Source organism: Cardiocondyla obscurior, linkage group LG08 (genome assembly GCF_019399895.1).
Source record: "Cardiocondyla obscurior isolate alpha-2009 linkage group LG08, Cobs3.1, whole genome shotgun sequence".
In the NCBI taxonomy this organism is placed as follows: Eukaryota; Metazoa; Arthropoda; class Insecta; order Hymenoptera; family Formicidae; genus Cardiocondyla; species Cardiocondyla obscurior.
The window spans coordinates 383,788-408,374 of record NC_091871.1 but is presented as its reverse complement, the minus strand read 5'-3'; the positions used below and the strand labels follow the sequence as shown (position 1 = coordinate 408,374).

The 24,587-nt window shown below is 35.5% G+C and overlaps 6 protein-coding genes and 1 pseudogene across 6 annotated transcripts; 6 read left to right on the top strand and 1 right to left on the bottom strand.

Moving 5' to 3' along the window:
• Nucleotides 1–8,624: 8,624 nt before the first annotated feature.
• On the top strand, nucleotides 8,625–9,872 carry LOC139104768 (uncharacterized; annotated as a pseudogene).
• A 372-nt stretch (nucleotides 9,873–10,244) lies between these two features.
• LOC139104814 (uncharacterized) lies at nucleotides 10,245–10,787 on the top strand. The gene has a single exon (XM_070660526.1). It carries the CDS (start codon nucleotides 10,245–10,247, stop codon nucleotides 10,785–10,787), a length of 543 nt encoding a protein of 180 aa, XP_070516627.1.
• A 15-nt stretch (nucleotides 10,788–10,802) lies between these two features.
• On the top strand, nucleotides 10,803–12,008 carry LOC139104813 (uncharacterized). The gene has a single exon (XM_070660525.1). The coding sequence runs from the start codon at nucleotides 10,803–10,805 to the stop codon at nucleotides 12,006–12,008; it is 1,206 nt and encodes a 401-aa protein (XP_070516626.1).
• Nucleotides 12,009–12,858: 850 nt separating this feature from the next.
• Nucleotides 12,859–16,844, top strand: LOC139104812 (uncharacterized). Its single transcript, XM_070660524.1, has 2 exons — nucleotides 12,859–16,055; nucleotides 16,606–16,844. The coding sequence occupies exons 1-2, from the start codon at nucleotides 15,766–15,768 to the stop codon at nucleotides 16,826–16,828; spliced, it is 513 nt and encodes a 170-aa protein (XP_070516625.1). The 5' UTR covers nucleotides 12,859–15,765; the 3' UTR covers nucleotides 16,829–16,844.
• A 764-nt stretch (nucleotides 16,845–17,608) lies between these two features.
• Nucleotides 17,609–20,687, top strand: LOC139104811 (uncharacterized). The gene is made up of 3 exons (XM_070660522.1): nucleotides 17,609–19,058; nucleotides 19,233–19,821; nucleotides 20,651–20,687. The coding sequence occupies exons 1-3, from the start codon at nucleotides 17,609–17,611 to the stop codon at nucleotides 20,685–20,687; spliced, it is 2,076 nt and encodes a 691-aa protein (XP_070516623.1).
• A 900-nt stretch (nucleotides 20,688–21,587) lies between these two features.
• LOC139104767 (zinc finger CCCH domain-containing protein 10-like) lies at nucleotides 21,588–23,110 on the top strand. Its single transcript, XM_070660464.1, has 2 exons — nucleotides 21,588–22,230; nucleotides 22,320–23,110. The coding sequence occupies exons 1-2, from the start codon at nucleotides 22,209–22,211 to the stop codon at nucleotides 22,790–22,792; spliced, it is 495 nt and encodes a 164-aa protein (XP_070516565.1). The 5' UTR covers nucleotides 21,588–22,208; the 3' UTR covers nucleotides 22,793–23,110.
• Nucleotides 23,111–23,486: 376 nt separating this feature from the next.
• Nucleotides 23,487–24,205, bottom strand: LOC139104810 (uncharacterized). Its single transcript, XM_070660521.1, has 3 exons — nucleotides 23,887–24,205; nucleotides 23,620–23,799; nucleotides 23,487–23,538 (listed from the first exon to the last, which is right to left on the bottom strand). The coding sequence occupies exons 1-3, from the start codon at nucleotides 24,203–24,205 to the stop codon at nucleotides 23,528–23,530; spliced, it is 510 nt and encodes a 169-aa protein (XP_070516622.1). The 3' UTR covers nucleotides 23,487–23,527.
• Nucleotides 24,206–24,587: the final 382 nt, after the last annotated feature.

The window sequence follows — 24,587 nt, the reverse complement described above, 5'->3', positions numbered from 1 at the left end:
TTCCCAGCTTTATATACTACGTCGTAGTCATACTCTGCTAATTTTAATCGCCACCGAAGTATGCGCATATTAGCATCTTGAGCATGTTTAAACCAGAGCAACGGTTTGTGATCCGTAACTAAGGTAAATTTCCGGCCGTATAAGTATGGCCGAAAATGCTTAACGCAGTATACAATAGCTAACGCCTCTTTTTCATATGTATCGTACTTTACTTCATTGTCTGTCAGTGTACGAGATGCATATGCCACCGGTTGATCTTTGTTAATTTTTCCTTGAGATAAAATTCCTCCTACTGCAAGTCCTGAGGCGTCCGTAGTTAATATAAATGGTTGTGAGAAATCCGGATATTGTAATACTGGTTCCTCGCATAATTTTTGTTTTAATAATTCGAATGCTTCCTCTTGATTTGAAGTCCATTCGAATGCTGTGTCATTTTTTAATAATACAGTCAGGGGTTTAGCTAATTTCGAGAAGCTTGGTATGAACCGTCGGTAGTATCCCGCCAAGCCTAAAAATTGTTTAATATTTTTAGGCGTTTTAGGTCGTGGAAATAATTTAACAGCTTCCAGCTTTTTCGGATCTGGAGTTACGCCGTCTTTGCTAATTACATGACCAAGATAAGTTACTTTTGGTTTTAAAAATTCACACTTATCTGGTTGTAATTTTAGGTTCGCTTCTCGCAATCGCTGTATTAATAGATTATATTTCCTCTCATGTTCCTCTAGCGTTTTTGCATATATGACTATATCATCCATATATACAAATAATTCACGGCCCTGCAATCCTGTTAATACGAGATCCATTAATCTCTGGAAAGTTGCAGGCGCGTTTTTTAATCCGAAGGGCATTCTTTCGAATTCATAATGCCCGAACGGAGTTGTGAAAGCCGTTTTATGGCTATCCTTCGGATCCATTTTTATTTGATGAAATCCGGACGCTAGATTGCAGACGGAGAAGTATCGTGCCCCACCTAATTGATCCAGTATATCGACGATATTCGGCAGTGGGTAGGCGTCTCCGATTGTTTTTTCGTTGAGGCTCCTAAAGTCCAGTACCATTCTCCATCGCTTATTTCCTTGTGAGTCGTCCTTCTTTGGCACGATCCATATTGGCGTGTTGTATGGCGACTGTGAAGGTTTAATAATTTTTCCTTTCAACAGCTCGTCTACCTGCTTATTTATTTCTTCCTTATGCTTCTGCGGAAATCGATACTGCCTGGTGTTAATCGGTTGATCATCTGTTGTGGGTATTTGATGCTGCAGTACCTGAGTGAAGGTCAGCATTTCTCCGGGTATGTGGAATCTATCCTGGCTGCTTTTGACGAGATTCGTTACATTCTCTCTTTCAGAAGCGCTCACATGATCCAAACGAAGTAATTCCATTATTTCAGAAAGGCGCTTATTTCCCTGCTCGTTAATTATGGCTAAGCATTGCGCACTTATTTTATCTTTTCTTTCCCTTTTATTTGGACGGATAATCGTGGATTCTTTTATTATTTGCTGAGATTGTTTTTCCATGCAGTCTGATATTCTTGAAGACGGTTTATTAATCATTAATTGATTTTTATTATTATTAATTTTACATTTATCGTATAAATGTAACTTCTTCGCTAATTCTTCGAAGGTAATATGAGAGGAAGTATCTCTATTATTTCCGGGTTCTTTGACTCGCGGAAATTTTAATTCTTTTATCATTTTTAAAGGATCCTTTTTGGATTTGGAGGAAGTCATATCGCGCAGTGAGGTTTGGAAATTTCCCTCCTCGCGATTGACAGGATTAGAATCTCTGGAAATTTTAGATTCTTTTAATGAGGCTTGGAGATTTACCTCTTTATTTATTTTACTTCCCGGCGATGTCTTGGCATCCTTCTCCTGGGTAAGTGAATTTTTATATTTTTCATTTTTGGACGGGGTTTGGAAATTTCCCCCTTTTCTAGATTTATTGTGGTCCCCACCAGGCGATGTCTTTGCATCCTTCTCCTGCGTGGTTTTCATTTTATTTTTTTCTTGGATATTGTCTTCAAGAATTTTTTCATCAAAGAAATCCTGATGACAGAGATCGTTGCTATCGTGATTTACTCCGTCATGGGTTTGTTTAACCTCGGGGTCTCGTGACATTTCAACGGTCTGCCATTCTTCATTGTTTCCCTCGATGTTTTCCGCCTGCATTTTACTTAATGGTTGTAACTGTATTGTAGGTACCTGAACTTCAATGGGTTCGTTCAGTGTACTTATTATATGCAGATAGGCCTTTCCGTCTTTATTCCTGGCGACGGTATCTCCCAGATAAATACCGTGGATGACTTTCATTCGCGGTATATATCCGATTTCAATTTCCGGATTAGAAATGCGTACAAAGAATAGAGATTCGGTTTGCGGTGGGACGGTTATTGTTTCAGGGGTCGAAAATGAAATTCTTTCTCCCGATATTTCTAAATGTCCTTCGGCATAGTCAATCCGCGAATTTGTTTGTTTAAAGAAATCGTTTCCTAATATTCCGGCTTGCGAAATGGGAAAATCTTTGGAGACTATATGAAATATTACTCGTTTTTTAAATAGCGGCATTATTACTCTACCGAGAGTATATACTGGATAATCATTTATACCGTTTAATCTTAAAATGTTCCCGTAATCAATTTTTAATTTATCAGAGATTAAATTTTCTTTTATTATATTCGGACCTGATCCAGTATCTAACATGAAAGTCGCGTTTCGATTCTGATTGTTTAATTTTACTTGAATCGTGGGTACATGACTATGCCTATCTAAATTTACGGTAACCGGCCGAATTTCAGGCTCTATTCTTTGACTCATTTCCGGACCGATACTACAGGGTGTGAGATCCGTCCGGACCCCTGCTGCACACCCGTCTTGGAGGGGCCACCGGCGTTTCCCGCATTCATTGCTTCACGCCTTTTATTGTTAGTAATTCTAAGTTCGCAGTTTTCTAACACGTGGCCATCTTTCTTACAATAGCGACAATACTCTGTTTCTTTGGAGCTATTCTGCCTCGCATTATTTCGGCATTCTTTTGCTGAATGGCCGAATCCATCGCAAATTTGACACACTGTTCGCGGTTTTTGCCCAGTAATTCTGGATTCTTGCTGTTTTTTCCAGCAATTATTCGCGGTATGTCCCGATTTTTCGCACCATTGGCAAATTAACACTGTCCTATTTTGATTGCTATTATTAAATCGGCAATTCTTCGCGTTATGTCCCGGTTTATTGCATAGCTGGCAATTCGATTTATTTTCTTGAATAATGTTTATAAAACGACGATTATTTGTTTCGCGTTGACGACATTTATCCGCACTGTGCCCGCGCTTTTTACAAATTTGGCAGACTAAAATTTCATTGGGTAAACTAAAATAATTACCCGTATGAGAAGCTAGTTTTTTACATGTTGAGGCAGCATGCCCTTCTTTGAGGCACAACTGGCAAACTTCTCTAGGACGATCAATATTCAAGGGCTTTGAAGTAGATGAGATTTTACCGTGACGTAGATCATTAATTTCGCGCAATTCTCTTTCAATGTCTAGAGCGTCGGTAACAGTTTCATGGACGCCTAGATCTCTTTTTACTCTTTGTTCGATTTCTGATTTTAATCCACGAATAAAACATTTACAGACATCTTTTTCTAAAGAGTTTCTGATTTCCGTTAATTGTGCATAATCGTCTATCATTCTTTTATGCACGTCCATGATTCTATTCCCTAGAAGACGTACTCTGTTAGCGTACGTAATGACGTCTTCTTCATTTTTCTGGTAAATTCTCCCTAATTCTCCTTGTAATTGGTAAACGTTTTTATCTTGCCCGAAAATATTTTCTAAATATTTCGTTAGCTGAGCTACGGTTTCAAATTCCATCCCTTGAATCGTCCGTCGAGCTTCACCGGTTATTCGCGTCCTAATTACTTTAGTGAACTGCTCCTCAGCCTCTGCGGGCAGCATATTTTTCGCCTCTTCACATCCCTCAATAAAATAATTTATCGAGATGTTTTTGCCATCAAAGAAGGGGACCGCCTCAACGGCGTATTTTAACGTGGCGAACGGATTTGGATTCGCCATTTTCTTAACTTCTTTCGCGGGTTCGATTTTACTATAATATGCCTGTAATCGCTTTGGCGCCAGAGGTAATCGTGTCTCGTCTAATTTAATAGTAGATCCTTCCGTTACTTCGGATATATCGGGTAAAGGAGTAGATACACGTTCTGTGATGGTTTGTGAGGAAGTAGATTGCTTGGATTGTGGGATTTTGGCCGCAGTGGGTGTCGAAGTGTGTATTTGTGATTGTGTAGATTTTGATTTACCCGTTTGTTCAACCGCTGCTTTATAAGCTTTATCTACTTCCGCCTTGTCAGACGTTGCCCTAGTATCCATTTGCGAAAAATCACGCTCAAACAATCCCGGACGAGCCCCCAAAAATCAGTGGTATGTTACGTCAGGAGGATTAATTTTATTTAATTAATTAATTGGAAGGAATTCCTCGGAATGGTCTGTGCTGGTAGGGTAGGGAGGTGACGTACCACCGAATTTATGTGAGATTCGAAATTCGAATCTACACGTTTTACGCGCAGATTATTTTTCGGATTTCAATTGAGCGCGTAAGAGGTTCTTTTTAGAGAAAGGAAATGAATCCTTATTCTCTGGGATAGAACCAGGCGTGATTGATCGCTTAGACAGGATAGTTTAGGGTAATAATTAAATAATTAACCCACGATTTTAATAACACTAAATTAACAATTTAATTAAAACAAATGACTCTAATTACAAAATCAAAAATAATCCATAGATGACAAATGAACAATTAAAAAAAAAACTCATACAGCTCGTTTAAAATATAAAAATAAAGTAAAAGTTTTTACTAAACAAATCAAATAATAAGAGAACGGTAATAGACGAATGAATAGATATAATTTTAACATAGCGGTGTTGAGTATTTTACAATATTTACATGAGTGTAAAGGTGTGCATGTGTGTGTGTGATTATTAATCTATAGTGACCTCTTCGATTTCCACCACCCTCGCCGTGGATCTCGGGAAAACAAGGTCAATTAATCGCATCGGAGCCAGGAAAGGAAATTCCACCCCGGGATAATAAATGAAAAAATGAGAATCAGGATCAGACCGAGCTGCCTGAATCCTGATCTCCTCTGGCTCGAAGTGGTCAGGGCCGATGGAGAAGGCCCTTTCCGGGACAGGATCTGTCCACGGAGTACAGGCCCTGCGGAGGAGCTCCAGGAAAGGATCTATAACCTCTCTCGGCTCTGGATGCTCCTCGAGGATCTCTATACTCGGGACCGGAGATGGAGGTTGATCGGGGAAGTCTACTCCTGGGAGAGAGATTGAGTCATCCTCACCCAGAGAGTCGGCTTCCTCAGGTTCGAAGGGAAAAGGAGATGGTGAAAGAGGAGAAGAACAGGCTCTTGGCTCATCTCCGGGAAACCGTGGCTCGGAGACGAGGGACGAATTCGGAGTATAAGAAGGAGTCGTGGGGCGGAATAATTCCGATCCAGGCTCCGTGGATTGAGACGAAAGATTTCGGTCGTCGGAAGGATTTGTAACAGACTCCTCTTCTTCCGGGAAATAGCCGAATAACGGTTCCGGATCGCCGCGGATAGGAGATGGTGGCGGTGGGCCTGGACAAGGAGACCAAGGTCTCTCCTCGTGGCGCGCGGGAGACACAAAAACCTCTTCACTTGGTGCCGCCGCGAGAAGGTATTGTACGAAGAAGCGGCGGACTAACTCCCTCAGATTTTTGATCTGCTTATTCCGCCGCGCCCGACTCTTCCTCAACGTTTTCTTATTGAGAGATTCCACTAAAATTATTAATTGATTTTAATTAAATCTGAATTAAATTTTTGGAATGTTTAATAACAATGGAGGGAAGGAGATTCGTCATCGACGAATTCCAAAGGTCTCGATCCGCCCATGAAAGATTCCGCATAATCTATCTTTGGCGAGAACCGCTTGCCGATTCTTTAGCCGAGAACAGTCGCCAAAGTTCCAGCGATATTTCGCGGAGTTGACCACAGAAAATCGCTAGTTTTTCGACAGCATGTCTCAACCGGTGTTCGGGAGCAGATATTCTCACACATTTAACAGATCACAGGAACAATCAGCACAAAATCAAAACCGCGGAGCCTCGACTCGGACATTTCTTTCTCTCAGACAACACTTGAAAACAATTAATTAAGATAAATACATTTAGTGGAATCGTGTTTTTCGCCCAGATACATATTAAATCGTTGGGACTTACTTTTAGGAGATCTTCAAACTGCTTCTTCGGGTTGACTTGCACACTCAAGACACTCACGTGAGGTTTAAGTAAAACTTATTCGGTTGTAGCTAAGATGCAAGAGAGCGTGCTCAGCCTGAGCACAAGATTTTATAAGCTCGGAAAAGGGAGGACTCTTCCCGAATTTTCATTTTTCTGAGATTCTAATCTCTCATTTGCAGAGCTTATTCCTCCACTTTTCCTATCTTAAAATTATTGGGCACTCGCACTTCATCCCTTCTCTATTTTAAGTTTTCGCCCTTAGTTTCTAGATTTTGGTGAGGAGTTCCCGAAATCCATTGGTTTTAAGGAAGTAATGTGCCTACGAAGCACCCCCGCTTCAACGAGTTACCCCTTCCGAGCCTTCCAGAATTTTTCTATCATTTCCATCGAGAGATGGTTAGGTAACTCTTACTTTCCATATGACATATGGTTACCTGGCTTTATTGCCTTTCCCTGCGTCACATACTCCGGTAATTTCGGGTCTCTCGCGCCCTTGGTTTTTCTAAAGCTCGGGATCGGTACGCAATTACAATTTTAAGAAAAAGTTATTTTTCTTTTCCTATGACAGACAGGTTATCAAAGTTGAAATATTTATGAGCTCTTAAATTTTGATTTTTTGTGTTATGTCTAGACAAATTCTTTGTCTGACATCCTGTTGGCGCCCGTTCGCAATTTGTTACATGTTTTTTATGCTTCCACGCAACAAATTGTCCCGGAATATGTGGACGTCTATTGAATTTATTTTCTGAAAGACTCTGAAATTCCTTTTTTTTATATTACAATGGACTACGGTCTACCTTCCCCTTAACTAAAATTTTAATATACGTCGAAAAAAAGAGACGCGGAGTCGGAGACGTAACAACATATATTAAATGATTATTGTTAACGATCGCACGTTAAAGGTTGTAATAATCTTAGAGCAATAATTACTGCAGCAAACTGTACATTTATTATGCAAAGTACACTGTTAAATAAACTTCAGCGAGTTTATTTATTGCGGTAAACGAAATGCAAAATTGCTGCGGATTTTAGCAAAAGGTCTGAATCACGGCGGATTTTAGATTACGGCGAATCGGCGCGAGACTACGATGTTGTTTTCATCAGCTCTGAGTGTAAGTCGAAGACTAAATCGATCGGCTGCGCGATCAGTTCGGTACCGACAATTCTTTTGTCGTTAGACAAAGCATAGAACCTTCGAAAAGTCGGTTCTTCCCGAAGGGATAATTCCGTTGCCAAGCGCGATTAGGCACGTACGATTTATCATGTGTTTTGCATGTGCGTTGCAGCAGACGCGTTATAACAAAAGACCCGGGGCTGGTCAAGGCAAAGTTACAGAAACTAAAGGCCCCCTTCACAAATCGGAAAATAATGCTACAATCTTGAACAATTATGATAAAAATGATTATGATATAAAATGATTATAATATAAAAAATTAAAAACTTGACATATATTAAATGTGTCGCGTACATCAAAGCGTTAAAAACATTACCGTCGTGTACGACCGCCTATTATGTATACATACATATATACATATATATATATATATATATATATATATATATATATATATATATATATATATGTATATATATATATATAGATACGTTATATTTTCGAGACAAACGCGTGGATCAGAACTCAAAAACATACCGTTTGGAAGAAAACGCGCTTCTTTGAAGCTTTATGACATCTAAAGGATTGCGCCGCGTCCATTAAGACCATCTTTATCGCGATTTAGATATAAAAGGCTCAGCGACTTTGTGACTTAGCGAGCCAATCACGAAAATTTACGAGTCTATAAAAGCTTCAGAAAATCCGGGCTAGTCAGTCAGTCTGTCCGCAGATTTATTGAGCGAAGCATCGCCTACAGTTCGATCCACGCGATTTGGTTCTTTTTCTGTTCTACCACGACCCAGGGATATACCCCAAGGCGTAGTCGTCGGTGAGCGCCGCGACGCAGGATCTATAGATCCCCACGCGTTGTCGCGAGTCGCGATACATACGTGTTAAAAATTAGACGTTTCGACGCTGTTTTGTAAGACCGTATTGAGTGTAATAAACGAAGTTGCATATTTATCAAAACTTAACCGAACCACGAGTGATAATACATTGGTGGTTATTTTTTCTATAAAACATTTTTGGTGCCTTCTGTGAGGTATGACCTCTCATATCATTCAGTGAGTCGCGGCCATAAATGACTTTGGGTGGATCAAGAATTGGACAATCGCACGCTAGCTGATTGAGTTTCTACACACACGAACTCACGTCATTCAACAAATCAGGGCAGTAACATCATATTATTCGAAATACTTCCTGTTGTGTCCTTTCCTCTAAACTATAACATAATGGCCGATAGAAGCAAGTTTATACTACAAAAACGGACGTCTTTAAAGGCGCAAATAACGAATCTCACTAATATTTTTGAGAAGGGAACATTAGACAACACCGCGTTGAAATTACGTTTAACTCGTCTAACAGAGCTTTACAACGCGTATGAGGATTACAATGATGAATTAGCTATTTCCGATCCAGATGATTTACATCAAATAGAATTTACGCAGATTCAAGATAGATATTATGCGATTGCTAGTAAAATTGAAAATTTTTTAAGCGCGCTAACAAGAACGAACGCGAGTATTAGCACTGCGAGTTCCGAAGATCAATCAGATACCGCGTCAGTAACGGTAGCTAAGCGTAGAATTAAATTGCCGAACGCGCCCCTCTCTACCTTCGACGGTAGTTACGAAAATTGATTGTCTTTTAAGAATGCTTTCAACAACATGATCGGTTCACAAGCAGATCTAACCGAAATCGATAAATTACATTATCTAAAATCGTCGTTAACAAGTGACGCCGCTAATAAAATAAAAATACTATCTGCGGATAGTATTAGCTACGCGAATGCTTGGGAGGTGCTTGAACGTGCATTCGAGGTAAAAAGAGTGCTAATTTCTCGTCATATTTCAATGATCTTGAATCTGCCGACGTTAGATAAAGAATCGACTAGCGGCATGTCGAAACTCGCCGACGACACTCAACAGCATGTTGCGGCATTAAAATCTTTAGGCGTTACTTTTGGATCAGAAATTCTTGTACACATTCTTGAGGGAAAAATGCCGAAACAAAGTTTAGAGAAGTGGGAGGCCGGTTTAGAACGAGATAAATTTCCCACATTTGATCAGTTATACGAATTTATTTACAAAAGAGTGGTGTGCGCTTCAAAACGCGAACGATCTAAAACAAACAGTAACGATCAAGGTAAACCGGAACCACCTTTAAAGCAAAGAAAAATCGCGTCCTCTAATCAGGCTTTCATCGTAAACGTTTCACGGAATTGCCCAGCCTGCAAGATTAATCGACATCCTCTTTATTTGTGTGAAACGTTTAAACGAATGACAATACCGAAGCGCATTGATTTGATTAAAAAGGCGAAACTTTGTTATAATTGCTTGCGGTCGCATCGTGGCAATCCGTGTAAATTTGGAAATTGCTCATTGTGTCAAAAACGACACAATACGTTGCTGCATCTCGACAGTATCACGCCTAGTACGAAAACTACCGAGTCACCGTCGGTCATTGTTAAAAAAAATTGACAAATGAGCGAGACCGATGCGGATAATACAGACGTTACATCCGCGGAACACTTTTCCTTTCCGCACTTGTTGACAAGCGCGTCTGTATACGTTTACTATGACAATCGTAAAAAACGCATAAAATGTCGCGCTTTATTAGATACTTGCGCCAGCGCGAATTTCGTGTCGGAATCGATAATAGAACAATTGTCAATTTATTCAGATAAATGTATATTACCAATTAACACAATTAATTCTACCAGCACATTTTCAAAGGGAATAGCACGTCTAACTATTCAGTCTTTACACGACGACTTTACTAAAGAATTAACGTGTTTAATTATCCCACGCATCGTAGGTAACGTTCCGTCGGAAATTTCTCCTCGCGGCACTATGGAAATACCTTCAAATATAAAACTTGCAGATCCGGAATTCCATTTACCTCGTCCGGTAGAATTATTAATTGGCTCAGGGGCGACGTTATCTTTGTTTTCTATCGGTCAAATTAATCTGTCGGAAAATAATCGCGATCTATTTTTACACAAAACGCGTTTAGGTTGGATTATTGCAGGCGATGCTTCAATACAATCCAAGTTTAAAACTTCGTCATGCTATTTGACAAATATAGACGATCAGATAACTAGATTTTGGGAGGTAGAGGAAATTAATTTGAATAAACCAAAGTCTAAAGAAGAAAATGATTGTGAAGCGTTCTTCGTAGAAACAACGTTTAGAAATTCCGACGGGCGCTATGTCGTTCGACTTCCGTTTCGCGACACGGATAAACGTCTCGGTGACTCGCGGCCTATGGCAATCAAACGATTGTTTTTATTAGAGCGAAAACTTAACTTAAATCCGTCTTTGAAATCTGAATATTCGCGAATCATACAGGAGTACAAAGATTTAGGACATATGTCCGTAATAGAAATCCCGTAAGATGACGGTTACTTTATGCCGCACCACGCGGTGTTCAAGGAAACGAGTAACACGACTAAAGTGCGAATAGTTTTCGACGCTTCAGCTAAGTCTAGTAACGGCATCTCACTTAACGACTTATTAATGGTCGGTCCTACCATACAGGACAAATTGCTTTCGCATCTTATTCGTTTTCGCACATACAATTACGTAATCTCGGCCGATGTCGAAAAAATGTACCGACAAATTTTAGTGAATGAAAGAGATCGGCGCTTTCAACGTATTCTATGGCGCGAAGACAATGAAATAAAAACCTATCAATTGAATACCCTGACTTTCGGAATTTCATCATCTCCGTTTTTTGCAATACGTACGATTAAACAACTCACCGACGATGAATATCAAAAATTTCCGAAGGCAGCCGAAATTATCAAAAATTATTTCTATGTCGACGATCTTTTAACGGGCGCTGATACTGTTGAGAACGCACGCGCTATACGAAACGATATCATTGCTTTGCTCGGTTTGGGTGGATTTTCCATTAGGCAATGGGCATCCAATGACTTGCAAATAATTAACGATTTATCCGTGGAGGCTGTACACAAAAATTTAACTTTGGATTACGACACTTCCTTAAAAACGCTGGGTGTTTCGTGGAGCACGTATGACGACGAAATCCATTATTCGATAAGTTTATTAGATCTCGATTCGACATTAACCAAACGCAAAATTTTATCGGACATAGCCCGAATTTTCGATCCAATAGGTTTGATGGGTCCGCTCGTACTACATGCCAAAAAGATTATGCAAGACATATGGCGTTCGGGCGTTCAGTGGGACGAATCAGTCCCGCAGAGTATTCAGTATGAATGGACAGAATTTATTAAGCAACTAAAAAATATGTCTCGCGTCTCGTTTGATCGTAAAATATCGATTGAAAGTTGTTACGAGAATCAAATTCACGGTTTCTGCGACGCGAGTAACGTGGCGTACGGCGCCTGTTTATACGCACGTTCTGTCGGAAAGAACGGAGAAATTACATCTAAATTAATTTGTTCGAAATCTCGTGTTGCACCTATAAAACCCGTCACCATTCCGCGTCTGGAATTATGCGGGGCATTATTACTAGCAAGATTGTTTTCTGAAGTAGCAAAGGCTATCGATCTCGAATTTAATAAAATTATTTTTTGGAGCGATTCCACAATCGTGTTACATTGGCTAAAACCGCTCCGCATACATTAAAAACATATGTAGCCAATCGCGTAGTTACAATTACCGAATTAGTAAGCACGGCTGAATGGCGACATGTTCGTTCAGAAGATAATCCGGCCGATGCTTTGTCAAGAGGGCAATCTGTGTCTGTTTTTTTGCGCAATGCAACGTGGCAGAAAGGACCTTCATGGTTGTCAAAAAATGAGAATGAATGGTGTGATAAAACGTTGCAACCAATTTCTATACCCGAGTTAAAGACGAACACTTGCTTTGTCATTACATTTAACGAACCTAGTATGTTCAGAAAATATTCTTCATTTTCTAAGTTGTGCCGTGTTATCGCGTACTGCATGCGTTGGAGAATAAGTAATAAGTATTTCGGGTCCTTATGCTCGGAAGAAATGAATGAAATCGAAACACGAGTATTAAAGATTCTGAGTAGATGTATATAGGCCGGTTCTGGACCAATTCGTATTAGTGTGTCCGTGTGACCTAGGGCGAGGGGTAATGACGTCACGCGGGGAGGGGTGTTTTTCCAGGAATCGCTCCTTTGTCTGCGATTCTCGGAATCGATTGTTTATAAATATAACAATAACATAAAAGTTATGAAATTTGATATTTTAATTACGTAATTTGATATTTTTAAAAATAAATAAGTGCGTTATCGCGCCGCGGTATTTTCCTGCGGCATCGCGAATTTCAAAGGGTTGGAATTTTTTCAAAGGGGGAAAGGGGGGGGGTCTTATTTTTTACAGGGGTAAAGGGGGGGGGTGTTGGGGGTGATTACGCGAGTCTTAGTCATGGCGTCGGCGGCGGCGAGCGGCGGGGCGACGGCGGATCGCAAAGGATCGCGCGCCCATCGTTCCGTCTCGCTCGCACCCGTTCGCGCCGCCTATTGTTTCCTCTTGCTCGCTCTCGTTCACGCGTTCGTCACCATCGACTACGACTCGCTCGCACCCGTTCGCGCCGCCTATCGTTCCCTCTCGCTCGCTCTCGTTCACGCGTTCGTCACCATCGACTACGACTCGCTCGCACCCGTTCGCGCCGCCTATTGTTTATAAACAATTTAGTACACGCTCATACGATTCGAATGCGGGTGACGCTGCACGTACATCCCCGGCTAATCGCTCCTCCTTATTATCTGATTTCTCTCTCACTCAGATACGTATGTTGCATACGAACGAGGCGGACTCACAATTATAATAAAATGAAGGATGGAATAGAAGCGATTAAAAATGATACGTGCCGATTACAAAAGTATATATTTATTTTATGAATATGCGTTAAAATATATTACACATTTTTCACGCGAGTCTTAGTCAAGGCGTCGGCGGCGAGCGGCGGGCGGCGGATCGCAAAGGATCGCGCGCCCATCGTTGCCTTTCGCTCGCACTTGTTCGCGCCGCCTATCGTTCCCTCTCGTTCTCGTTCACGCGTTTGTCACCATCGACTACGACTCGTAGTTTTCATGCGTACACTGAGAAAAAAAATTTGTTGTAGATACGAAATTTGATTTGTTGATTAACTCTATGATTAATTCAACAATTATTTTGTGTCCTTAAAGAAGATATAGTTCATTCATAGTAATCATTAAATTTTCTAATGTATAAATGAACTAAACCAAGTGAACAAAATTTGTTTGTTCAATAAACGATTGTCATTTAGTAATTTTGATGTGCTATTTAGTTATTTAGATTATATATATATTTTAATTTCAAATATTAAAATGACTAAATATTATCGTGAAAAACAATAACTGTTGTGTATATTCAATCAAACGGTTAAATATGAGAAAACAAACATTTTGTTAAAAAGTAACAAATAATTTTGTTAATTTTAATTTTTAAATTAACAAAAAATTTTGTACATGTGCAACAATTTTTCGGTGAACGAACAAAATACGATTAAAGATGGAACAAAATAATTGTGTTAACACGTGTCACAAAAAATCGGATATATTTAGTTACTCAAATAACACATTTGTTTTAATATTTGAATACAAAACTAACTAAATATTACTTTAAAAATTAATAAATATTGTGGATAGTAAAGCAAACGGTGAGTAAGATATAATCATATTTTTTGTTGAGAAAAGTAACTTATTTTTTTAATTCTTATTAAAATTTGTAAAGAAAGTCAAGTAAATATTTTGTTAAAATATATTATTTTTCTTAATAAATGACTAAAGATTATGATTAAATATTTTATCGTTATCTTGTTACAACAACTGTTTCATATAATTTTTTAACTAAACGGTGCTGTTCGACACGTTCGGTCTTGTTCTTGAGCCGAACGTTCTTTCCGATGCGCACACAAAAACGCAGTCAGACACTCGTCATTTGTTTTGGGACTTCGGTAGGGAACAATGCTTGACGAGCTCGTGAGTAGTCACTACTGTTACCAGTTACTGACCAGTTACCACGTGCTTTTTCATTGTGCCTGCCTCAGTACTCTACGCTGGATTATAGTGTCGTTTAGATTAGTGTACGTTACTTGGTTAGCAAAACTTGCCTTAATTACTCGATCAAAGTAGTGTTTATAAAGACTGTGAGTGTGAAGTGATTTATAGAAGATGGCAAATACAATTCGCCAGTGGAAAATGAAAGAGGATATTGAGTCAAAAATCATACAAATATTGGAAGGTATGTATGTAGATATGTAATTTTTCTTAATTACGTAATGTCGAGCCTATAATGAGAATATTTTGCTGTCTTTTTTTTGTTTTAACTAAGTGTTTAGTTAATATTGACGAATTAAGTTAGGCTGACCAAATTTATATGTTGCAATTAACTAAACCGTTTAGTTACTTGCAAGATATAATTGTTTGGTTCTACCTAACTTAATTCTGACCACGACTCGCTTTTTTCTTATGTTAGAAATAAAACAAACAATGTTTTCATTTGGTAGATAATGCAATTAACGAGGAAAATTTATCTTTTTTTTGTTTTAACTAAGTGTTCAGTTAATATTGACAAATTAAGTTAGGTTGACCAAACTTATATGTTGCAATTAACTAAACCGTTTAGTTACTTGCAAGATATAATTGTTTGGTTCTACCTAACTTAATTCTGACCACAACTCACTTTCTTATGTTAAAAATAAAACGAACAATGTTTTCTTTTGGTAGATAATGCAATTAATGAGGAAAATTTATCAAAACTAACGCCGGAACTTATTAAGGAAATGATTCCTCAAATAGGAGTAAGGATTGAATTTTTAAGTAAATGGAACTTAGCATTTAAGGAAGAAATGACTGATGTAAGTTTTTCTTTGTGTGAAAAAAAAATCAAAATTATTATAGTTAATTTTTCTATTCAGTAGTTATATTCCATCTTAATTTGTCTAGTATCACTAACAAACGAAATTTTGTTAAACCAAATAAAGCTTATGTACAATTTATTGAATAGAATTTAAGTACTGCAAGTAGAAGTACGAGTCAAAGTGTATCTGAAACAACAGCAGATTCCCAAAGTTCGTCTGAGGAGAATTTTTGTGTAAAAAGACCAAGCGGTTATATTGGAAAGTTAATGTTTGCCTTAAAATCAAAAACTTTAAATATAAAAGAAATATTACTTACAAATGCCAAAGGAACGGCAATCAGTAAATGTTATAAGAAAAACAAGTCTTTAACGCGGTATTGTAGAATGCAAATCGTTGATATTATTTTAACACATTTACTTAATGAAAACATCACGTAAGTTTGTTTTATATTTTTAATATTAAAACTTGAATTTATATATGTCTAATTTAAAGAAATATTTAGTTGAATAGTTGAATATGTGTGTGTATGTATATATATTTTTATTATGGTTTTAGTTTGAAAAACGACGATTTTGAATATCTGGCAACAGAAATTGTTAAACTTTTCCCCACCGAAAATATAGCCACGTATTACGTACCGCCAATTTCTAAAAAGGCATCGCGAGTTGGAAAATCTATCATTTCCCGCGGAAAACTAGTGGATAAGTATCGTAACAAAATACGTGCTTTGAAAGTTATCAATGAATGGAAAACTAGCCATTTAGACGATAATACTCTTGAACATGCAGAATCTGATGAAGGTAACCAGCAGCTCTTGTAGTATTTCTTTTCTAAATTGTAATTACATTATAAATTAGAAAATAGAACATTATGCTTATTCTTAATTTCATTATGTTATAGAAGCTATTATAGAAGCTAAAATATGGCTGCAAAGTCATTCAATGCCATGGGAAGTTGTTATTCAGAAATGGAAATTGACGACTGAATATAGACAAAAACATATAAAGTCCAATCGCATTTTAAATCTCCGACAAATTTTTGAAACCTGGCCCATTCTAAAGCATCCAAATGCTTTCACATTAATTGACGAGGATTATTTGCACTTAAAATTATCTGCTCGAGAATTGACTTTAGAAAACTGGAATAACTTTTTTACAAAAATTTTAAGAATCCGACCAGTAAAAAAAGACGATAGTAATGCACAATCGTTAATAGAATTGATGCAGCTGGAAAACTTAACGGACAGTGAGTTATTCGTAAAAATCTAAAATTAAGAATAGTTACACAATTTAATTTTTAATTTTAAAATTTTATTTTTTCTTTTAAAGTAAGTTTTAAAGTAAAAAGTTATTAGTTTTGTTTGTAGAATTAAATTTTTTACTGTTAAAAAATTTATTTTGTTTTGTATTTATATGGTGTACTTTATGTTATTTAATCAAATAGGTACAAAAATTGTTCTGCAACTGAGACTGCTTCCACATCTATTACCACCAAAAAGTCGCATTCGCCTAAGTAAAAATCAGTGGAAGCCATCAATACCCGAATGCAAAGATAGCATAATTATTACAACAACCGTAAGTATATTATGAAAATTTATTCTACTAGTTAGAAGGTTATTTGTTTCTACAATATATTTTTTTTGCAGTTAGTAGCAAACATTACGAAAGTACAAGAGGACAGACGAAAAGCAGCCGCGGAACTTGGGATAACGTTGCAGCCATTCATCATCGCTGTTGGTGCATCCAATGATGATATATCTGATTTTTTTGTGTCAGTTGATGACACATTATATAAAATATCATCAGCTTTAAAAGCAATTGATTTTTGTTTTAAATTTTTTCAAGTTTTTGACATAGAATATCCGGTCGAAAGCGTTCATATTTGGTTATTGTTTCAAAAACTTTTATACAATTATCATACTAATTGCGATAAACTCAGTCCAAATGTTACAGAAACGATAAGTGATTTCATGGCACATGAAGCTAACGAAATTTAGACCTGTGCCATTAGTATTTTTTTTTTCTTTACAAGTCAAGAAAGTCTTTAATTTTTTTTTAATTTTTTAAGCATATCTAAAAAGTAACATTTAATCAATATTTGATATATGATAACAAGTTTTGTTTTTTATTTACTATTTAGTTTATTTATTATTTTGATGTAATAGAATTAAGCATAATACTATTTAGAACTTGCCAAAGAATATTATTTTTATTTTATCTACAGATTTTAATTATGAATTTATTCAATAATTTTCATTAAATTTTTCGATAAAGGTTCGTTTTAATTTTATTATTTAATCAAAAAGTTCTAAATATTATTCTTGAAAAAAATTTTTGTTTTAAGATATATAAGTACTGCTTATTGCAAAGATGGTACAAATAATTGCATGTCCGTTTTGTGAAAGAAAATTAGATTCGGAAACTTTTCTTATTCAACATGCCAAACAATGGCATAAAACTTCATTAATGTCAATATGCTATTGTCGCTACGAAGGATGTTGTAGAATTTTAAAAAATTTTTATTCATATAAGAGACATATCTTTTTAACACATTTGGATCATAAAACAGAAATTTATCAGATTAAAAATTCTGACATTAATAATTCTTTAACAAAATTGGGAAATTTGGCACGTGATCTTACAACCGAAAATAGACAAGATAGATTAAAATCTGAATGTTTAGTTTCTGATCCTACAAGTTTAACTATAATAGATTTTGAGTCTATAGTACAAACAGAAATATCGTCGTTTGTGTCACAAATATATTCTGAATTTAATATAACAAGAACATTTGTTTCTACCTTGATTGATAAGATAAAGAATTTATATAATTTGACTTTTATTCCTATTCTCAAGCGAAGATGTAACTCAGAGAATTATAAAGAGGCACTTTCAGATCTCACCAAGATGTTCACAATTTTGCAACACGGTTTCGATAATTTCAAATCCGATTATAGTAATTTAAAATATTTTGAAAATGCAAACACTTTAATAAAACCACAGTCGTTTACAGTTCACACGTTAGTAAATTCTCGTTTAAGTGGTGGCAAACGTAAAGCCGTTATTTCAGATGCGCATATTAACGTAATATCGATAAAGATGGTGTTAAAAACATTTTTAGAAATACCTACCGTTTTTACAACAATTTTAAAACACATCGAACAATGTAGAGCAAATACATCAATAGTGTCAAACCTGCAAGGAGAATTGTGGCAGAACATTGAGAAACAATTTGAGGGAAAAACTTTGTTTCCATTAATATTATATTTTGACGACATTGAAATAAATAATCCTCTGGGATCACATGCTAATATTCGAAAACTCGGTGCAGTTTATTTTTCATTGGCGTGTATACCATTTCAATTTAGTAGTTTGTTAGAAAATATATTTCTTGCTCAATTACATCATACAAAAGACCAAAAACTTGCTGGTAACAAAAAAATATTTCAAAACATTATCGAACAATTAACAGATCTCGAGGTAAATGGTTTAATTATAAATTTAGATGGAAAGAAACAAACGGTTTATTTTTCTTTGTTAGTAGTTATTGGAGACAATTTAGCAATGAATGATATTTGTGGTTTCACAACAAGTTTCAATACACAAAATATATGTAGAATATGTACAGCGGATAAAATTGAAAGTCGCAAGCAAGTGGCAGAAAATCCTTTAAAGTTACGAACAAAAGAAAATTATTTACAAGATTGTGAGAACCGCTCTATGGGAGTAAAAACCGAGTGTGTATTTAATAAAATTCCGAAATTTCATGTGATAGAGAATGCTTATCTTGATCCTATGCATGATTTATTTGAAGGAATATGTCGGTATGAAATAGCAAAAATATTAAACATTTTAATAAATAGAGAACATTGTTTTTCCCTTGAAATTTTAAATGCTCGCTTGCAGCATTTTGATTGTGGTCGTAATTTCGGAAAAAATATTCCAATTTCGATAAGTAACAATGCTCTTTGTGCACAAAACTTAATTATTTCAGCATCTGAAATGGTATTTTTAATTAAACATCTTGGTATTTTGATCGGAGATTTAGTGCCTATAAATAATAAAGTTTGGGAAGTTTACATTATCTTACAAGAAATTATAAATATCATAATGAGTTCTACGATAACGGTAGCAACAACGCATTTACTAGAAAATTTAATATCGGAACATCATTCATTGTACATAGAGATTTTTGAAGAATCATTAAAACCAAAACACCATTTCATAATACATTATCCTCGATTATTGAGAAGACTAGGACCGCTCAAACATTTATCTTGCTTTCGTTACGAAGCAAAGCATAAGCAACTTAAAGAATATGCAAAGGTTGTGAGATCACGTACAAATTCCCCATACACTTTAGCACTAAAACATCAACTTAATTTATCACATAGATTTCGCATTAAAAAAGGATTTCTTGATCGATTTAATTTAGGACCTGCACTGTGCAAAGAATTAGATAACTTGCCTGATTTTCTTTATTTTAAAGATATACTACCACTAAACTTCCAATATGAATACATACTGAATACCTGGATTGAAGTGAACGGTATTAGATATTATAAAAATATGGCTGTAGCTATGTACGAAAAAGACAATAATATAGTTTTCGGTGAAATTCATTATATTATTGTGAATAATATGCGGCAAATATCATTCATATGTACAGAATTGCATACAAAAAATATTAATAGGCATTATTGCGCTATTCGAGTAATTAAGAATACTGTATGGAAATGTATTACGCTAGAAAATTTATTTTCTTATGTACCGGAAAATGTTTACGTTATGATTGACGATAATTTATACATTTCATGTATACGTATTTAATAGTATGTATTTTTATATATGTATTAAGAGTAAAGATATTTTTTATTTGTGCAAATTTATGTTTTAAGATATTTAAATGGTTCTATAATTATTAATATGCAAAATATATTAATATATTATATTTATGTTTGACACTAATAAAGATATATTTATTATATTCTGAACATATAGTTGTTTCAATTTATACCTGATATACTTTCAACAAAATAATATTATTTTCCTTACAAAATAACAAGATACATACAAAACATTGTCCTTTCAATCAATTAAATGCCTGGATGAAAAAAACAACAATTTTGTTACATTAAAATGCTACTTATTATTTTAAATAAAAATTACATTGCTCGATTTAAATATTTCATTCTTATGACAAAATCTAAATTTGAATACATTAAATTTTTGTTAATTAAATAAATCTTTTGTAATTTATTTTGCTGAACGCTGCATGCGTTTTTTTGCTGTAACAAAATTAAGTTTGCTTTAATGTACTTTATAATTTATTCAGCACAATGTTTTTATGTATAAAAAAAATCTTCTGTTAGCTTATGAGAAAATTGTTTGAAATAACAAAATATGTTTAAGTACTCAACATCTTCAATTGTTGCTTTTAGTAGCTTAGTAGCTATGTCAACTATGTATTTCATTAATTCTACAAAAATTTTATATACATTAAATATATATTTTGTTGTTTAAGCTTTATTTTTTGACACCGATTTCATATGTTTATTTATAGGAGCAAAATGTTAGTTACATTACATTTTTGATACGATAATTGTGAACTATATTTTAATGAAAGGAACTACATTTATATTCGTTTAAATATAAATATAGTTGTTTCAAAAAATTTCGTTCTTTCAATACAACAATGTTTTGTTGTTTTACCAGAAGATTATTTGAAACCAGAATTTGTTATTACATGCAACACAAAAAAAATTACATGTAAAAAAATTATTTGTTAAAGTATCATTAAATTTTTTAAGTTAACTCTTACCTTGATGATTCAACTATAGGTTTGTTTACAAAAGTAGCAAATTATTTTGTACTTTCAGAAAAATGTTTAGTCGTGCGTATTGGACTAAAGATTTTGGTAACCGTAAACAAATTTCGCCATTTTCAACAAATTTTTTTTCTCAGTGTAGTATACCGCTTTGAAATATAATATTAAACAAAAGTTGACACTATGAGGATGCACAACTGTCGGCTCGAGTGTATTTTCCTCTTCTTATTATTCTTACGATAAGAAAAAATTTTAATAGGTTGCGTTGGAGTTTTATACCGAGAGGGTATCTTTTTTTTTTTTTTAATCAATCGCTAATGTCGTGTTTATCAATCGCTCATGTCGTGTTTATCAATCGCTCATGTGGTATTGATTCCTTGCCCAAGACAATCATCGAAGAGCTGTGCGATTCATGTAATCCGTAAATGGGTAAGTATAAAGATAAATAAAATAAAAATATTTTTATTCGTACGAATAGTAGCTGTAAAATTTTAATATTACAGAAGGACAATTTTGCGTAAAGCCAACGTCACCGACGTTTTCATTGCAATCATCATCATCGTCGTCGTTGTCGTCGTCATCGTTGCTCGCATTATATCGATTGTATAAGATAATATCGTTAAAATATAAAATTGTATTTTCTCGTTCAAGTGCCATTCGCGCTCTCGCTCACACCCTTTCACGCTCTCACTCGCATTCTTTAGTTATCGTTTGCAGATGCGTAACATGCTATCGCTAGATTCTTTTCTATATACCCGTGTGGTCAAAAAATCTTTTGCGTTTGTATGGGCTTCAAACGTTGTAAAAAATCTTTTTGCGTTTTTCTCTTGGTCAAGTGTCGTTCATGCTTTTCTAGTAATCGTTTCAAGATGCCTTCGTTAGATATGGACGATTCTTTCTACACGCCTATGCGACAAAAATCTTTGGCGTCTGGAATCTTTTGTATCACGTTTCGTTTTCGTTGGCCCGGCGTCTATTTTCTTTGTTTATTGATGAGAACGACGACAACGACGACGACGACGACGACGACGACGACGATGTGACCATGCCTCACTCTCAGTCTCACATCCGTTGGTGCAGGAGCTCTTTTTTGAAGAAAGTTTTTGACAGTGAAGAAAGTATTTATAGTACTTATAGTAAAAAATGGCATATTTTGGGGAACCAGGTATGTATTATAATAGAATTTATAATACAATTTAGAAAAATAATTTAATCTGTTATAAAATGATATAATATGTATTTTTATGTTTTTAGCTCAAAAACAACAGCTCTGCCGCGACTTCCAGCGAGGAGCCTGCTCGAACAGTTTTTGCGCGTTTGTGCACCCTTACAGGTATTGTTTCAATTACCAAAATAAGAAGTGCACAAACGCGCAATGCAGATTCCTGCATGTAACGAGTGTGGAGCAGGCTCGTTACGAGGCCACCGGATTGACGTCAGCGAAATTACGCTACGAAGTTGGACGCACCCTGCAGAATTCCATCATCTGCGGGGACTACAAGGCCGGCAGGTGCAACAGGACGGACTGCCAACGTCGGCATATCGGGCACGACGAAAAACTGGAATGCATAGTGTGCTGCGGCGAAATTGTGTTAGACACGTTCGGGGCGTCCAGTTGCGGGCACGTGTATTGCTACACGTGTGCCCTAAAGTGCCAAAGGCCCCCCGCGTCCGTACACTATGCTTACGGTTGTGTGCCCGGTATGCCGATCCGTCGCCAGCTATGAGCAGTTGCATTAGCTTATGTTGTTTTTGCGTATATTGTATTTTTTTTTGCTTATGTTGTTTTACTTATGTTGTTTTGCTTCTGTCGTTTTTGCGTTGATTGTATGTAATGTAATTTTAAAGGTATTTTTAATGTAATTTTTTAATGTAATTTTTAATGTAATTTTTAATGTAATTTTATGTATTTTTTATGATTATGTTTTTTTTTATACTTGTATTATTTTTAATTTAATTTTTAATTTAATTGAATTTTTTATGTTTGTATGATAATTTTTTGGTATTAAATAAGATAGAAAATATTATATTAAAACATATTTTATTTCTTATGTATTTTTAATTATTAAAAAACTTACAACTAATAAACTTGTACAATTACTTAAAAATATACAAAAAATGAATATATAAAAAAGAATACAAAAATAATAAAAATAAAATATTAAATAAAACTTAACCTAAACTTATAAACTAAAGGTGTATTAAGAAAAATAAAAATGAAAAATGAAAAAATATACAAAAAATGAATATAATATAAAATATAAAAAATGAATATATAAAAAGAATACAAATACAAAAATAATAAAAATAAAATATTAAATAAAACTTAACCTAAACTTATAAACTAAAGGTGTATTAAGAAAAATAAAAATGAAAAATGAAAAAAATATACAAAAATGAAAATAATAAAAATAAAACTTAAACTTAACTTAACCTAAACTTATAAATTAATTTTGGAGTCCTTAGTCAGTGTCTGAAACAAAAAAAGAAATTATTAACAGGGTATAAAATAAAATGTATTTAAATAATTAAAATTTATTTCAAATATACTTACATAGATTGATCTGCACCTTCCACTGTTTGCACACCGTGCAGAGATGTTTGGGCACTTGGCCCTGCATGGCAAATGGTATCACTTTCATGCACGGTGTGCAAAAGGAGTGACCGCAAATTAGGGCCTGGATCCCTTTGAAATGCTGCACCTGACAGAAGTTGCATCTCGGCGTGTTATCCTCTGTAAATTTTTAAAAATATAAATTAAAAAATTAAAAAATTAAAAAAAAAAAAAAAAAAAAAAAAAATTAAATAAAAAAAAACTTACTGGGAAATGTTCCATTCTCGCAAGAGAGGCACTCCCACATGCACTCTCCGAGTAAATTCTTTGTGCACGTGTGAGGCCTCTGATCCGGCGGGTACGTTTTGCGTAACAGGTACGCTAGGCGTTTTAGTTCGCAAAACGCCGTTTCCGTCATCGGCCGCACATGATGATGATTAATTTCATCCACCTCATCCTGGTTGAGGTGGACGAATTTGCACGTCGTTCCTGACAGGCACACCGACTTTGTACACCGCCGGACCTCGTGGAACATCTTGCAGTCACTCCTGGCGCAGATCTTCATCAAATAATCTCTGCAACTCATTTTTAAAGTAGGATGTTGCAAAAAAATTTTTTTGTTTTAATTTAAAACAGGTCTTGCCAAAAAAACAACAAAAGCCAAAAAAACAATACAAGCAAAAAACGACAACAGCAAAAACGACAACAGCAATAATAAAAACAACATAAGCAATAAAAACAACAGAAGCAATAAAAACAATACTAGCAATTTTAAGATGTGTACTCCTCGACTGGCGAGCGACCGACTGACGAGCGACCGACTGAAAATCACGTGCTGCGTTTCTATCCGCTTCCATATGTGTGTTCGTAAATGCACAATGAATGATGCTTAAAGAAGCGGATATACGAACGGACTTAAGGCCCTTTCGGTGTAATTCATTCAGCCGGCGTATCGATCCACATGATGA

Excerpts from the sequence above, each read along its gene's own strand:
- LOC139104814 (XM_070660526.1), top strand. The coding sequence starts at position 10,245 with ATGGAAATACCTTCAAATATAAAACTTGCAGATCCGGAATTCCATTTA.
- LOC139104813 (XM_070660525.1), top strand. The coding sequence starts at position 10,803 with ATGCCGCACCACGCGGTGTTCAAGGAAACGAGTAACACGACTAAAGTG.
- LOC139104812 (XM_070660524.1), top strand. The coding sequence starts at position 15,766 with ATGTATATATATTTTTATTATGGTTTTAGTTTGAAAAACGACGATTTT. Across the intron at positions 16,056-16,605 it reads GAAGGTAACCAGCAGCTCTT|AATTAAATTTTTTACTGTTA; the intron begins GTAGTATTTCTT and ends TTTTGTTTGTAG.
- LOC139104811 (XM_070660522.1), top strand. The coding sequence starts at position 17,609 with ATGGTACAAATAATTGCATGTCCGTTTTGTGAAAGAAAATTAGATTCG. Across the intron at positions 19,059-19,232 it reads TGATTTATTTGAAGGAATAT|CATCTGAAATGGTATTTTTA; the intron begins GTCGGTATGAAA and ends TAATTATTTCAG. Across the intron at positions 19,822-20,650 it reads AAAAATATGGCTGTAGCTAT|TACTCAACATCTTCAATTGT; the intron begins GTACGAAAAAGA and ends AATATGTTTAAG.
- LOC139104767 (XM_070660464.1), top strand. The coding sequence starts at position 22,209 with ATGGCATATTTTGGGGAACCAG. Across the intron at positions 22,231-22,319 it reads GGCATATTTTGGGGAACCAG|CTCAAAAACAACAGCTCTGC; the intron begins GTATGTATTATA and ends TTATGTTTTTAG.
- LOC139104810 (XM_070660521.1), bottom strand. The coding sequence starts at position 24,205 with ATGAGTTGCAGAGATTATTTGATGAAGATCTGCGCCAGGAGTGACTGC. Across the intron at positions 23,800-23,886 it reads CGAGAATGGAACATTTCCCA|AGGATAACACGCCGAGATGC; the intron begins GTAAGTTTTTTT and ends AAAAATTTACAG.